The sequence below is a fragment of the Ursus arctos genome, unplaced genomic scaffold (assembly GCF_023065955.2).
Source record: "Ursus arctos isolate Adak ecotype North America unplaced genomic scaffold, UrsArc2.0 scaffold_29, whole genome shotgun sequence".
Classification (NCBI taxonomy): Eukaryota; Metazoa; Chordata; class Mammalia; order Carnivora; family Ursidae; genus Ursus; species Ursus arctos.
In genome coordinates, this window is record NW_026622974.1 from 15,202,886 (window position 1) to 15,218,585 (window position 15,700).

General features: G+C 40.2%; 1 protein-coding gene across 5 annotated transcripts in view; it reads right to left on the reverse strand.

Moving 5' to 3' along the window:
- Positions 1-7,875: 7,875 nt before the first annotated feature.
- Positions 7,876-15,700, reverse strand: part of HMGCLL1 (3-hydroxymethyl-3-methylglutaryl-CoA lyase like 1) — a 187,575-nt gene continuing 179,750 nt past the window's right edge. For 4 of the 5 annotated variants that reach the window (XM_026507199.4, XM_026507196.4, XM_026507194.4 and 1 more), the window contains 2 exons: positions 12,886-13,011; positions 7,876-9,228 (listed from right to left, as the gene is read on the reverse strand). In XM_026507199.4, the coding sequence (XP_026362984.2) occupies positions 9,127-9,228; positions 12,886-13,011 (228 nt within the window). In that variant the 3' untranslated portion in view covers positions 7,876-9,126. The remainder of the gene's footprint in view (positions 9,229-12,885; positions 13,012-15,700) is intronic. The other variant, XM_057303972.1, reaches the window with a different exon arrangement.

Below are 15,700 nucleotides of genomic sequence, written 5' to 3' on the forward strand. Positions count from 1 at the left end.
TTTTTGTTTTTTGTTTTTTTGGTAGAGGCTGTAGAATTTTCTATCTATATCATGTCATATGCAAATAGTAATAGTTTTACTTCTTCCTTTCCAACTTAGATGCTTTTTCTTTTCCATGCCTAACTGCTCTTGCTAGGACTTCTAATATTATGTTGGATAAAAAGTGAGAGTGAAAATCCTTGTCTTGTTCCTGATCTTAGAGGAAAAGCTTTCAGCTTTTTCACAGTTTGAGTATGTTAGTCATGAGCTTAAGATATATGGCCGTTGTTAAGTTGGAATATGTTCCTTCTATACCCACTTTGTTGAGAGTTTTTTATTGCAAATGTATATGGAATTTTGTCAAATGTTTTTCCTACATTTATTGAGATAAGATTTTTAACCTTCATTTTGTTAATGTATCATGTTGATTGACTTGCAGATGAACCACCATCTTTGCATCCCTAAAATCCCACCTGATCATGGTGTGATCCTTTTAATGTATTGTTAAATTTGGTTTGCAATATTTATTAAGGATATTTGCACCTATGCTTATTTGGGATCTCGACATGTAATTTTTTGTGGTGTTCTCGTCTGATTTTGTAAAATGAGTTTGAAATTACCCCCTTTTCTACTTTCTTGGGAGAGTTTGAGGAGCATTAGTATTAATTTTTCTTCGAATGTTTGGTAGAATTCACCAGTGAAGCTGTCTGGTCCTGGACTTCTATTTGTTGGGAAGATTTTAGTTATTGCACAATCTCCCTATCAGTAATTAATCTATTCAGATTTCCTATTTACTCATGATTCAGTCTTATAAGTTGTATGTCTAGGGATTTAACCATATCTTCTATATCCTTCAATTTGTTGGCGTATGTTTACTTACAGTAGTCTCTGTCAAGTATTAGGTATTCTGTAGAACGAGAAGAAAGCAAAGCCTGCCTAGCTAGATAGCCCACCAGATAAATACTGGCAACTCATGTAACATTGAACATCAACTCTACCTGCTCACTTGTCCAACTGCCGAAAGAATAGGACAAATTGCTGATTTTCATGAAATTCTTGCCTTTAGGTAATACCTGACATGGAGACTGAGCCTATAGTGATACTCTTTGAACAGATGTACTCAGTAAAACGGTTTACTCAGTAAAAAATCTCATAGTAATTTCTTACTGAAACTATAGTTACAGGAAATGCAGAAAGTAATGAGTTCAGAATGCATAACTCAATGATGAAGCATAATAAGTAAAGCTTAAGACTTTGTCAATTTAAGATTACATGGTTCTGGGGTTTGATGGTGAGCCGTCTCTTCTGGGATCATGGCAAGCTCTTCCAGACAGTGCACCTTTTACATGAAACAGGATGCAGGGTGGTCTTTATAAGAGCCTGAGAGCTAGACAACACCTAATGGAGTTCCACTCCAAGGCACTTCCATAGAAAAGGATAGTGACGATGAAAATAGTTAACATTCACTGACCACTTACTAAGTACCCAGCACTTTGGCAAACACCTGTAAGTATTGCATGAAATCGGAGAGCTCTATAAGCGAGGACTATTCAAGTTTTACAGGTGAAGGGAACTGAGGTTTGAAGCTTCAAGTTATTAGGTAAACTGACCAAGGCGGTATGGCCCTTGAGTAATAGCTAGACGCTGCCAAAAAGGACTCAAGACTGATGGATACACAGTAAGTACATTACACCTTCTCTCTCCTTGGGCAAAGGAGTTTGGTGACAGTGTCTTCTTCCCTCAAGTGAGGCATTATTTCTAGTCTGTCTTTATAAGTATCCCAGATACTCCCTAGTACTCACTCTAATTTACTTTTATACTTCTAATATGCTGGAAGAATACCACATACAGAAAACTGGTGGAATTTACCTCAGCTCCAAGTCTCCTGGAGAAATTCTGATGATGCCCCTGTTCGCATGGTGCTTGCCTCTTGCAGAGCTGGGAAGCAGTCAAGGGGGGGAATGTGACAGGGGACATTGATACTTGTTTTGCATATTCTGCTTATCCCTTATAAGACTTTTTCACACTGGAGATGAGAAGTGATATGGCTGTTTAGATTGTAGGAGTTAATTTGAAAGGATGCTTTGCTGTGTGGATGTGGAACTTGTAATAAACGGACTCTGGCCCATTCCCCTCAATTATAAGGGTGGTAAACCACTGTTGTGGAAAGAAATTCACTCTAGAGCAGTGTTCTCCAACGTTAGGGTACCTGAGAATCCCCTAGACGGTGTGTAAAAACACAGGTTGCTGGGCCTCAACCCAGAGCTTCTGATTCAGTAGATCTGGCTTGGGGCCCAAGAATTAGCATTTCTGTTAAATTCTAATCACCTGCTAATGTGTTGGTACTATATTCCTTTCCCTCATGGCAGCAGTATAAACACATTAATGATCCGGAGTTTGTGTGCTGACCCTAAATGACCCAGGTTTTTTCTGAATAAATCTTCTAAGAGAAAAAGTAAGTTTTGTTGCTGATGCTGCTTGTCCTAGAACCACATTTTATTTATTTCTAAGATATATATTTTTTAGAGAAAGAGAGTGAGTCAAGTTGGGGGAGGGGCAGAGGGAGAGGGAGAAAAATCCTTAAGCAGATTCCCCACTGAGCATGGAGCAGGGTTCAATCTCAGGACCCTGAGATCCTGACCTGAGCCGAAGCCAACAGTCAGACATTCAACCAACCGAGCCACCCCGGCGCCACATTTTGGAGACCGCCACCCTAGAGGAGAGATTGCAACTCTGGCTTCACATGCAACTGCCTTGTATACGTTAAAAACAAAACAAACAAAAAATCTAGTGCTTGAAATTCTACTCCACAGCAGCTCAATCACAATCTCTGGAGGCGAAGTCCGGGCAGCCACCCACTCCCGCCCTCCCTCCACTGATGGATCAAACGGGCAGCCTGAGCACAGAGAGTAAATTTGTGTCAGCCACAGAGAATTGAGGGTTGTATCCGTGCTGAGACGGGCCTGTGAAATACCTGTAAACGAGAACTACTGAAGGAATACTGAATTAATGAGGCCTTGGTACCAACTCATTATGACACTTTTGTATCTCTTAATCACACAGATGACAGTGGGCATAACAGGCTTTTTCTCTCCTTGATGACCTGTTACAGTGGTCTTGTAAATAGGAAATGCAGTCCTGGGTCCTTGGATAGGAGAATAGATAGGTTCTAGAAAAGGTAGATGATGAAACTGAGCTGACTGGCCCAAATGGAATGGTCATTTATGTACTCATGAGACTGTGTGTGTGTGTTTATGATAAAGATAGATACAGGGATACAGAGAGACACAGAGAAAGATAAAGAGCACAAGTACATGAGCGCAAGAGATACACAGACACACACATACACAGCGATGGACAGACACAGAGACACAAAGACAGAGACACACACAGCGATGGACAGACACAGACACAAAGACACAGCGAGAGACAGACATGAAGACAGAGACGGAGAAACACGAAACAGGCAGACACAGAGTGAGAGACAGAGGCAGACACAGAGACAGGGACACAGAGCGAGAGACAGCGAGAGACACACGGAGACACGGAGATGGAGACACAGACACACAGACAAACAGAGCGAGAGACAGAGACACACAGAGACACACAGAGCCAGAGACAGAGACACATAGAGCCAGAGACAGAGACACATAGAGCCAGAGACAGAGACACACAGAGCCAGAGACAGAGACACACAGAGCCAGAGACAGAGGCAGACACACACAGAGCGAGAGGGACACAGACACAGCGAGAGAGACACACACAGAGACACACACAGAATGAGACACACAGAGAAAGACACACAGACAACCACACAGACACACAAGACAGAGGGACACACAAGACGGACACACAAGACAGAGACACGCACAGAGGGACACACACACATGCACAGAGAGGAACACACACAGATGCATGGACACACAGGGACACACACACACACAGGGGGACACGCACAGAGACACACAGAGATATACACAGACCCACAGAGAGAGAGACCCACACACACAGACCCACACACACAGAGACCCACACAGAGAGACACACACACAAAGAGAGTGAGAGACTCAAAGGGAGATGGAGAGAGAGAGAGACACACACACACACACACGGAGACAAGGAGACACGGAGAAATACAGAGATACACAAGAGGGACAGAGAAAGAGAGGGATACGCACACAGAGGAATATACAGAGAGGAACTATAAGCACTTCTTAAGGTAGCTAATGCCTTTCTTCCATCTCAGGAAGGTTTTTTATATTCTCACTTTTGTATCAACCTTAATGGTTTAATTCCTGCTTATAAAATATTTGTTTCTCTGACAAATGAGTTTCTCTAACATTTCTTAGCCTTTTTGGTGTATATATGTTTCCATTCTTGAGTTTAGTCATTCAACATAGATTTTAAGGATTTTCAATAAGCTTTGCTGTCAAACTGTTATGAGACAAATCCTAAAGAATGACTAAGGACTCAGGAAAAAATTAAGAAATATATTTAAAAGACAGAGTTCAGGTAGAATGGTTTCCTTCCTTAAATCCCCAAATGTCTGATTTAAACTCATTTCTATTTTTCTTTTTCTTTCTCAGTAACATTTCCTAGATAGCTGCAGTGCCAGGCCTGAGCAACATATTCTGAGACTAAGGAAGTAAAATTAAAGAAGGTGTAGCAAAGCCCTCGTTCTCCCGGAACATATATTTTGTTGGGGAAAGAAAGACCATAAACAACTAAATATACAAAGGGTTAAAAATTCTATAGGAAAAGTTAAACAAGTTAATATGAGAGAAAGTAATTGAGGCCTTTCTATAGACTGGATTGTCCACAAAGACTTACTAAGGAGGTGATACCTATGCTGAACCTGAGTGACAGCCAAGAAGGAGCCAGGCTAAGAGCCAGGGAAAGCATTCCAGGCAGATGGGATAACCAAGGGACAGGACCTGAGGTGGGTCTGAATCTGGCTTGTTCGAGGAGCAGAGACCTTGGGCTACGGCATAATGCATGAGGGGTTAACTGGTACAGGTATTTTGAATACACAAAGCTTCAGACACCCGTTAGACACCCAAGAGAAAGTATTAGACAGGCAAGTGCTTCTCAAACTTTAATGAGCATATGAGTCCTGGGATGGAGCCCGAGAGACTGTATTTCTCACAAGGTCTCAAGCACTGACAGTCCTGCTGGCTGCAAAATACATCTTGACTGGTGGGGATGTAGGCAGATTTGTACTTCTGAGTATATCGTTAAACACAAAGGAGAGAAGGAGGAGACCAAAACATCAGAGGTAAAGGACATGGGACCAGAGAGGAGGTGGGACGAGCATAGAGTGGTCCCTAGAAACCAACAAGTGCTTCCAGGAGGTGGAATGTCAAACGAAGTGGTAAGGATAGCACGAGGACAGATACTTACATGTGAACTTGGCACGCAACAGCCCCTGGAAAACTTGGAGGGGGTAGGATAAATTCTAATACAACTCTGGTGGGTTTCAAACTTTACCATTCTTCCCCAGCCATCACTCCACCCCCAACTAATGCCCGAAGATCTCACTTCCTATCTGCATGAAAAAAAATTAGCAGGATCACCTACTTTCCCCTTAAAATGCATACCCCTCAACATTAAAACTTCTCCTGTTTCCATCCTTTGCTCCTGTCTCAGAGAAGCTAAACATGGTCTTTCCTTAGGGTTAACTCATCTGCCTCAATTCCCCCACCATGTCATCATAAAATGTGTTCCCACCAGGTTTTTTTTCTCCACCACTTCACAGATCTGTTCAAGGTCACCAGGGACCTTAGTTGGTCTATCCTGATGGGTTATTCCCCTCTCAAATGACCGTTTAAGGAAGGGGCATGTAATGATTTTCTCAATGAAACATGAGAAGTTTGGGATGGGGGTGGGAAAATATTCTTCATTGCTCAAAAAAAAAAAAAAAAAAAAAAACCATTTAGAATAAAACCCTCCACAGCTGCTGAGCACTGAGTAGAATGTGAGGCTGGGAAGTGTACCGACCATCTTGTGACCCTGGGGAGCAGGAGCCTGATGGTGAGCCAATACCCTGAGACAAAAAAGAGGACAACACAGAGAAACTTTCACCTGGAACATAATTGAGCTACTGAATCCAGTGATGGTGGAAAAGCAGTAATCCTGAAACACTGAAGAGAATTTTTCTTGCTGAAGCCTATCAAGTTAAGGCTTTTTATTTGCAATTTAGAGCGGCCTAACCGGACTCCACCGTAGCATGTGCCTTCCCTTTTGAGCTGCTTAAGGCAGACAATAGCTTCTCACCCCTCTCTCCTGCCCTTTCCTCCCACCTTTCTTCCTACCCCTTCCATTCGTGAACCTTTCCTCCCTGTGTCCCTCCCTTGCCCAATATCTTCCTCCCTTTTTCCCTGTCTCCAAAACTATTCTTCTAACTTCTGGGTCTACCCCACATGGTACAAAACTTATATCTTCTAGCCCACAAAAACAATTTGCAGATGGTTATTGGTATTCACAGCAATTCCTCACTTGCCTGTTACTTCAATTCAGATCTCGGGCTGGTGCCCAGGCTTTCATTTTATCTCTTCTTGACAGTTCTGATAGGGATGATATTCGTGGCTAACTTATTCAATGTTGTATAACTTGTCACTCTCATATCTGGAGTTGATCAGTTTGGAGGTATGGGATGCACATAGATCGAAATGAATGGCCATATAAGTGCAGCTAAGAAGGAAGTAAATGTTATAGTAATCAGAAAAACATAAAAGGGCATCCTGCATTTTCTCAACAGTTACCATTTATTTGCTTTGTGAATTTCATGAATCCAGAACTTAGAAAATTTGTAGTTTTCAGAGGACTGCATCTCAGTTTTCATCTCTAATAGGTCATCAACATAAACATGTGATAAAATATGTTACATATTCTAAAACACAGGAAATTTTCCTTAAGGGCAGATGTCATAAAAGATTGTTTTGATAAGTATTTGAGTAAAGGTCAAAATTGCTTTGCCATTCTTAAGCCTCTCCCCAAGGTTAACTCTGGTATGGGTTTATGTGTGGATTGTTGGGGTAGGTCCTACAGTGACTCGAAGGTTTCCTGGTTAGTTGATACGTGGCTTTGGGGGGGGGATTCTGCCTATGGACTTCAGGTAGTTTTATGTGCTTAAATGATTTTTTCCCCCCAAACCAGAAATGAAACTTGAATCTAGCAGAAAGGATTAGATGGTTTGGGTGGGGAAAGGATGACAGATAACTAAACCATGAACTTTCTTGTGGTGAGTGTGAATAGGAAACATCGAGGTAGTCTTGGAAATGAATCTGTAGACTGAGATGTGGCTAAGTGTGTGCTAAGCTGCACCCGGGGTTTCGGATTACTTGCTCTGCCTTCTGGAGAGTCCATGGTTTGTATTTCAAAACAGCAAATCCTGGCTGTTTCTATAAGCATTTTGCATGGACAGATCCTTTTCCAGATAGCTCAAAACTAAGAACCTCACAGTTGACTAAGAGAGGAAAACCTAGAAGATGGGGTACATATCCTGCTGTGCACACTAGGGCAGGTACCCCATTACTGCCCCACTGCACAGGGTTGTGTTCTTGAAGAGAGACCCACAGAGATATAACAGGTAGATCCTTAAAGAGCTGTCATTTCGTTTGCTCCCTGCACTGCCCCCCTGCCAACACGAACCCAGATGCAAAGACTTACTCAGTACTCAGGATAACAAGCTCCTGCTCCAATACCCATCACAACCTGATGAGTTAGCCTCTTTTGTGGGAATTTAGTGTGGTTTTGTCAATTACCAATATGCTTCCCTTGTGAGTCTTGTTATGAATATCTTTTAAGTTAACTGAGTTATAATCAGTACATCTCATATTTTCTTGAATTTCTTATTTCAGTAGTTGTGATGAATATTTAAGAGAAAGTCCACAATGCTCACTTTGATATTTCAAGTTTAATTCAAATTTATTCAAAGATAAGATCACTAAGTATTACTGGAGAAGTCTACATAAATAATAGAACTGATGGTTCAGACCTGCATTTAATAATTCTGTCCCCTTATGATTTGCATAGGTTACAGAATGGTTTTTTCTTAACATAGTCTTCCTGCTCCTCTTCTCAACTTTGATATATTAATTTTTGTTATTTCTGGCAATGATTTCTATTCCAAGAGATAAAATTTCAGTCATTTCAACATTAAAAATAACCATAAAGTCAACCAAAAAATGTGATTTAATCAAAGTACCCTGAATCAATGGAAAACAGTTTTTTGTTTCTTTCCATGAATTAAAAACTGCCTTAATATTCTTAGGATCACAGTTGACCTTTGGCAATTTGGATGTGATCTGAAAATTACCAAAGTGGATTATAATTGAGATATATATATCTACATATATCCATCAGTCTATTCTTAGCATTGCAACTGAGACATTGAGATGAAAGTCGGACCTTATATTTTTGAATAGTTGAGTAACACCATCCTGGGTTTTTACTAAAACTGATGAAAGAGAAAATATGGTAAACTGGATGCATATAACAAACATGGGAGGTTGTAATGTTTCCAGGATATGGCATCTTGCCATTGACCACAGCCTCTTGGAACAAGATAAAGTCACTGAAATAGTTAACAGATGTTAGCCATACTAGAAATATAAAAGTTCTATTGCTAAAAATTATGTACGGTCAGATGGAGATTTGGCGCTTGGTCCATAATTTAACTGACTTGGCAAATGGAAAGTTGAGATCCAGAGGCATAATGCATAATATCACGGCCACACACTTTGCACACTCTGCAGGAGCTCATAAACTACTGACAATATGTATACTGTGCTAAGCCAGCTTGATTAAGTATTAACACAGTATTTGATACTTAGGGAAATCTGAAGTCAATTTTCACATCTACTAAATTAAAAAGTTATTTCTATAAGAGCAAAAGAGTAGACTTTTCTCTAAGTTCAAAAGCATGTCTACAAATTGTAGTATTTAGCTTCAGCTTGCATTTTACCAATGATGGGTACTGCTTTCCACTGATTTTGTAATATATCCAGTAATAGTCTTTAAAATTCTATTTTTCCCCACTCTCGTCTATTCCTTCACATTTCAGAACAAGTTGACAGTAATGATTTTCAGATGAGTATCTGTAGCTCTAATGGATCTTCTCAGCCTTGAGTCACAAGTTAATTCAAATCAAGCATTGAGGGAGGCTTGTGCTACTTTAGAGTTTGTGGTTTTATTCACAGCTTTGCAAATAAAGTCCCCAGCTTCCATCACTTTGTAAAGATTCACACCCTGTTAAGGGAAAGAAGAGATACCAGGTGGATTAGGAAGAAAGAAGACAAAACAGATTTCTTTTCATTTTATTAGTAGTTAATTAACAGTTTGAAATTACTAAACAAAATGTTACCCATTATTGACTTGAGGGTAACATTCGTCTTCTTCATGAATCACATAATCAGCATTTTAGATTTTTTTTATTAAAGCATATCTTGAATCTGACTCTTAAATGATATCATAGGCTAGCCATACCTAGATCAAAAAACAAACAAAAAACACCTCAATGTAATTCAGGGTGATATCTAAATTCAAGGAAGGACAATAACAACTAGAAAGAATCTACAAGATACCAGTGGAGGGCAGTTAAACTTAGAATGGTTTAGAGGAGTTCACAGATAAAGACTTAAGAAAAAAACCTTTTTACTATTAAAAACAAAAACTTGATACACCTATGAGAAATACAGGAAAAGTAAATGTATAATTTTGTTGGCATTTAGAAACACTATTGGTATGATATTGAAGGAAGTAGTTGTAGGTCAAATAAAATGAAGTAGTATTTAATACACATCTGGAACTTGTTTGCCTGGAAACCTGTACTATTTGAAAGCATAAACAGGATCAACAAAAGCTTAGGTAAATCCATGAATGACAGATAGGCAGGTGGGTATGAAGGCCAAGTTCAGGGCATGCTCCTCATCTCTGGGCTTGGTGTAGCAAAAGATCCCCATCAAGGTCTCCACCCAGCACCTCGGCTGTCACTAGAGGGGATAGAGCATTAGGTGGGTTACCCAGAGATTTGCCCTCAGGTAGCATTTCATAAACTCCTATGTCTTGCCTCAACATGGACTAGAAACGATGTGGACTTAAAATTGAACAGACTCAGACTTCCTGGCTCTTAAGTAGTTCTTAATATTTATGTTAGTCTGTCATTTCCTTAAAAGAGAAAATATAAATACAGGACCGTTTCATAGCAATGATCATAAAGAGATGATCATTTTAATACAGTCAATTCTCTCTAGAAACTTTGAGAGCAATGTTTCCTTTGTAGTTTTTCTCTTTTTGAGAAGTACCAAGAAAATTATTTTGTGAAATGATACTTATAAATGATTCTCGTTGCCTTTTTGCTATAAAGTTGTTCTTTTGGGTGCCAACATTTGGTTTGAGATTATTTGTCTTGTCCTGGAAATGACTTTAGGTAGACCATGTTAGGCACATTTTAGTTGACATTGTAAATGGAGCGCTACTTAAGTTTTACAAATAATTAGCCACATGTGTCTATCATTTTTAAATTACACCCAGCAAGGGATTATAGAAAGATCTTAGTCACCAGTGTTCTTTGCTTTCCAAGAATTTCATTGATAATAAGTATGCACTGGAATTTGCATTCTACCCAAACATTTCATTTTGGCCTTTCTCTATCATTTTACCTAACAAATATCATTATAAAATAACATTGCATTTATTATTGAATCATTTGTCAGGTGTTTAGATATGTCTTGTATACTAGGATATTCTCGGGGTTTTCGAGAATCTCGTGTAAAATAAAGTTTCTGTCCTCAGGCTGTTTAGCATCAAGCAGGCAATAGGGACCCCTATTGTGTGTGTGTGGGGGGGTGTCTTGTATTATAATTAAAGTCACTGATAGAGATATGCCCAGGTGATAATGAGGGCGGAGGTTGGGGCAGTCAACTCACTGAGAAAAAGAAAGTAGAGAGGAGTGTGTCAGGAAAGGGAATGAGGAAGGGTAAATTCTGACCCGAGTCTTACTTGGGGAGTATGAGTCACTGAGAAAGGGGACAGAGGAGGCATTTCGGGCAGAACAACAGTACAAAACATCTAAAAAAATGCCATGTCGTATGTTTAGAATGATGGGCAGAGATGACCTAAGAAGGCACGAATAGGCCATATTAGGTGAGAGAACACAACTCTGCTTTTCAGGAAATGAGAATCCACTGATGAGCGCTCAAGCAAAAACAAGGCATATGCATATTTGTATTTTGGATGAAATCCTCTGATGGTAGCATGGGAGATGAATTTAAGGGCTAGTCAGAAGTCTGCACAGCAGTGAGGAGGATGAATACCCAGGAAAGAGCTAAGGAATCGTGCTGACACAGCTATAGCAAGGGTATTAAAGAACCAACAACCAAAATAGCTTATAAGTCAAATTAGTGGCTCTTGGTAAGTGATTGGCATGGGAGCCATAATAACACTGGATTCTACAGAGAATCTTGGCTTAGCCTGGGTAGCTCGATGAATTGTAGCTCCTACCCAATGGAACAATTCTCTCCTTAAATTTTGAATTCTTAGGAATGAAGCCATGGCTTATTTGCATTTCAGTCCTCAAGTTCTAGAACATGACCTGATACATAATATGCATCAAAGCATCTGCTATATTTAATTCAGTCATCTAAATCTCCAAGAAAGAATCTCATTTGCCTCCATTTTTGTCATGGCCATACATTTCTGCCAGAAATGAGTAAGCTACTGTAAATGAAATAAGTTACTCCTAACCAGGAAAGACAGGCAACAGATTTTGGTGTTTACCCCAAGTGATACCCATCTCCCAGTGAACGTTACTGAGCGTCTCTATGGAATGGGCATAGCTGCAGTAACTCCTCGCTGGCTGCAGGGGAAGCTAGACGCAGAAATAAGATCCTGATACGATCTCAGGGTAGGTTCAGAGGTAGAAGCACACAGGTTGGTGTGGAAGTCTTAACGTAAGGAACCCAACAACATGAGCCTGGGGGTTAGGCAAGGAGATGCTAGAAGACTTTCGGGGATGGTGGAAACTCCCTCTCCAGGTGAAATCGAGTATGGAGAGGACGGCCATCCAAGTATGTTGGAAGCAAGAGCCAGGATAGAGGTGACAAAATGGTGTGGGAATGGGACTAACAGGCAAGTGGTACTGTAGGAGCTTTTATGTAAGTAAAGTGAAGAGAGAGAGAGAGGGAAAATTCCATGCCGTAATCCAGATGATGCTTTTACATCTCAGAAAACATTCTGAACTTCTAATCATTTGTGAACTTTTTTCTTTTATATTTTTGCCTCCCCCGTGCCCCCCCCCCCAAGCCAAAATCTGCCTTACAGACTAATAAGTAATGTTAACGAGCATGTGGCAAGACAAGGTGCTAATTAAGGTGGATGCTATAGAGAATACGACTTTTCAGGAACTTTTTTAAAGAGACAATGCTGTCCAGTGTCTCACATGCTAAGTAGTATTAAGCTCTCCTCTTTCCTGACCATTCAAATAGTGCCCTGGGCTTTTTTCCAGAAGCTTTAGTTGTCAGCTCAAGAAGAATCAAGATCTCTGTTTCCTCCTAGGAAAACACCCATCCAAAACAAAAGTGCAAAAACAACAATCCTAACGGCAAAGACACAGGCTCTCACTTACTGTGCGTGTAATCAAATCAGATGATAATGAAAAAGTACTTCAGAGGTCAGGAAGCACTATAAAAATGTGAAATGGTAGCATTATTGGTGTTGGAGCTACAGCAATAAGTTACTTTATAAGGCCCCCTAAGGAGTTTTTATTGTATTTTCCCACTGTGCATTTTAGCAAACAGCAAAAGTGTAGTAAAACTTTGACCTCAAAATTGCTTCCCAAATCTGAGACAACTTCCCATTTGTATCTGAAAGGCACACATGAATATTAAAATATGTTAAATGACTTACTGTGTTGAGCCCCAAGCCATTAAGCATATATATCAAATCCTCAGTGGCTACATTCCCAGAAGCACCTTTTGCATAAGGGCAGCCACCTAATCCAGATACTGCAGAGTCCACCACATTAATCCCCATCTGGAAAACAAACCAGAGCACTCAGGGCTTGTCTATTTATGGCACATAAATTGTTGAATTTCTATTTAACCTGTTCCAAAAAGCAGATAAGCAAAATCTAAACCTGTTATCCAAACATACTCACTCACCTGCTGCTAGAACAGTCCCCGGGGGTGCTGATTTCTTTTCTACCTAATCTTGTCTTTTAGGCTAACAAACTCGAATGATCTCAGGAAGTAGAATAATCTTAGATCAAAATTAAAATGGTGTTATTCATTGATAACCGCACGACTGTAGGGGGTAAAGTTTCAAGCAAGATGAATTCACTCCCTGGCTGTATAGATTCTCCAGTTCTCTAGTTCGATCCTAATACTATTATGTAAACACGAAATACTTCTAACACCCCAACTGCAAGTCAAGGTGCCTTAGAAGACAGGTGGTAGTGGTAGGGTCACTGTGTTTGAAATAGGAGTTTTGTGGGCTCAATTCACCCATTCAACTCACTTGATCTTTACTAAGCCGTTATTTTGTGTACCCAACCCTGCTGCTTTGGGAGAAGTGAAGAGCTATTTGGCAGGCAAGTCATCCACCACTAACAATAGCACCCTCTCACATTTACTGAGTCCTCAGTAAGTGCTGGATACTATTCCCAACATCTTATGAGTAGTAACTCATAATCTTCACAAAAACCACAAACCATGAGGTAGATATCCTTCTATCATCCCCAAATCACAAACGAAGAAACTCAAGTACAGCAGGATCACAGAATTTGCCCAAGGTCACCTCTGTCTCCAGAAAATTCACACTGGGATTTATGGTTTCTGGAAACATGCAGATTGTTACAGGTCATGTGTGTGGGGATATCAGAGGTAGAGGATATGTGTGTGCTGGAGATGTCCCTGAAGACATGATTACAGTGGGGTCTGAAAGGAGCCCTGGAGATCAGAGCATTGGAGAAGACTGGAAAAGAGAGGCAGGCATGTCATACCTCTATAAAAGGTGACAGTTGGGTAATCAGAAGCTACCAAGAGGTATAATCTGATTATTCAAATCCTGGGCATTGAGGTGAAAAAAAGTAGCATGACCTCTGCTAAATGAGAAGCACCTGAAAGCAAAGATCTTGGGCAGCCAGTTAGGTCAGCCATTTGCATTCACAGGATCAGACCCTTACATTGTGGCTACATCTCCAGAGTCAGCCTCAGGAGATCTGGGCTCGGACTTAAGAATCTGAGCTTTTCACAAGATCACAGATGCTGCCCTTGCTGCTAATCTGGGGATCACACTTCCTTTTGTTTTTCTTTTTTGATAAACTTTTTATTTTAGAAGAGCTTCAGATCTTCAGAAAACTGGTGAGGAACAGAGCATTCCCATATATTACCACCTAGTTTCCCATATTGTTACATTATCTTATGTGATCACGGTAAATCTGTCACAACTGGTGGACAAATATTGGTATGTTATTAAAGTCCATACATGATTCTGATTTCCTTATTTTTTTAAAGATTTTATTTATTTATTTGACAGACAGCCAGTGAGAGAGGGAACACAGGCAGGGGGAGTGGGAGAGGAAGAAGCAGGCTCCCAGCGGAGGAGTCTGATGTGGGGCTTGATTCCAGGACTCTGGGATCACGCCCTGAGCCAAAGGCAGATGCTTAACGACTGAGCCACCCAGGCGCCCCTGATTTCCTTATTTTGAACTTAATGTTCTTGTCTGTCCTTCAGTTTGGGTTTGTCCAATAAAAACATTGGCAGACTAGAATTCTGAAATATTTTGAGGAAGACCACAGAGGTGAAATGCCATTCTCAAAACACTGTATTATTAATCATCGTACACACTGTCAACAGGATTAATGACTGATATGTACCTTGATCACCTGGCTGAGGTAGTGTTTGTCAGGGTTCTGTAGTAAGGAAGCCCCCACTCCCCACTTTCCAGGCTGTACTCTTGGGAGAAAAGTCACTATGTGCAGCTCACACTTTGAGGTACAGAGTATCTACAGAAATCACTTGGAATCCTCCCATTTGGGAGATTTGTATATTCTCCTCTATTTATTCAAACATTGTTTTTTTATCAGTAGGGACTCAAGGCATTTTTCAGTTTGGTTTAGAGTCCAATATTACTTTATATATTTTGTGGACCAGGTTGTTTGAGATTCGGTTTTTAGCAGCTCTTTGAGTTGGTTCCTGTGTCTCATTCTCACATCAAAGGGACTGTGCTGTTTGAACCATTCTTCCAGATTTCCTCTTGAGACTTAAGATACCTACACCAAGGTCTACCAGGTTTTTAAAAAAATTGTTTTTGGATGGTAGACCAAAACAGTTAACAGCGGTGATCACTGGATGGTGTGATTATAGGTAATTTATTTTAACTCTGTTTGTCTTTATTTTTCAATTCCTTCACAATGGATGTTAATTATATATAAAGTATTAAAAAAAATAAGGTTTCTGTAAACTCTCACCTGTAGTAGAATAACAGTATGTAAATGAGAATGAACATAAATGAATCCAAGATTCATTTTCTTGATTAACATCATTATTTTGCCACTAAGTGATCTTCCTAGGGTGTGAGACTGCAGGGTTAATCTGCATACAAAATGTTTAAATAAGACATGATCTGAGTGAGAGGTTACCTGGAAAATGGCCTTTCCCACTTTCCTAGAATGAGAAGAGCTGTAGACCTGGGGATTTTCTATCAGCTCCATTCCCAAGT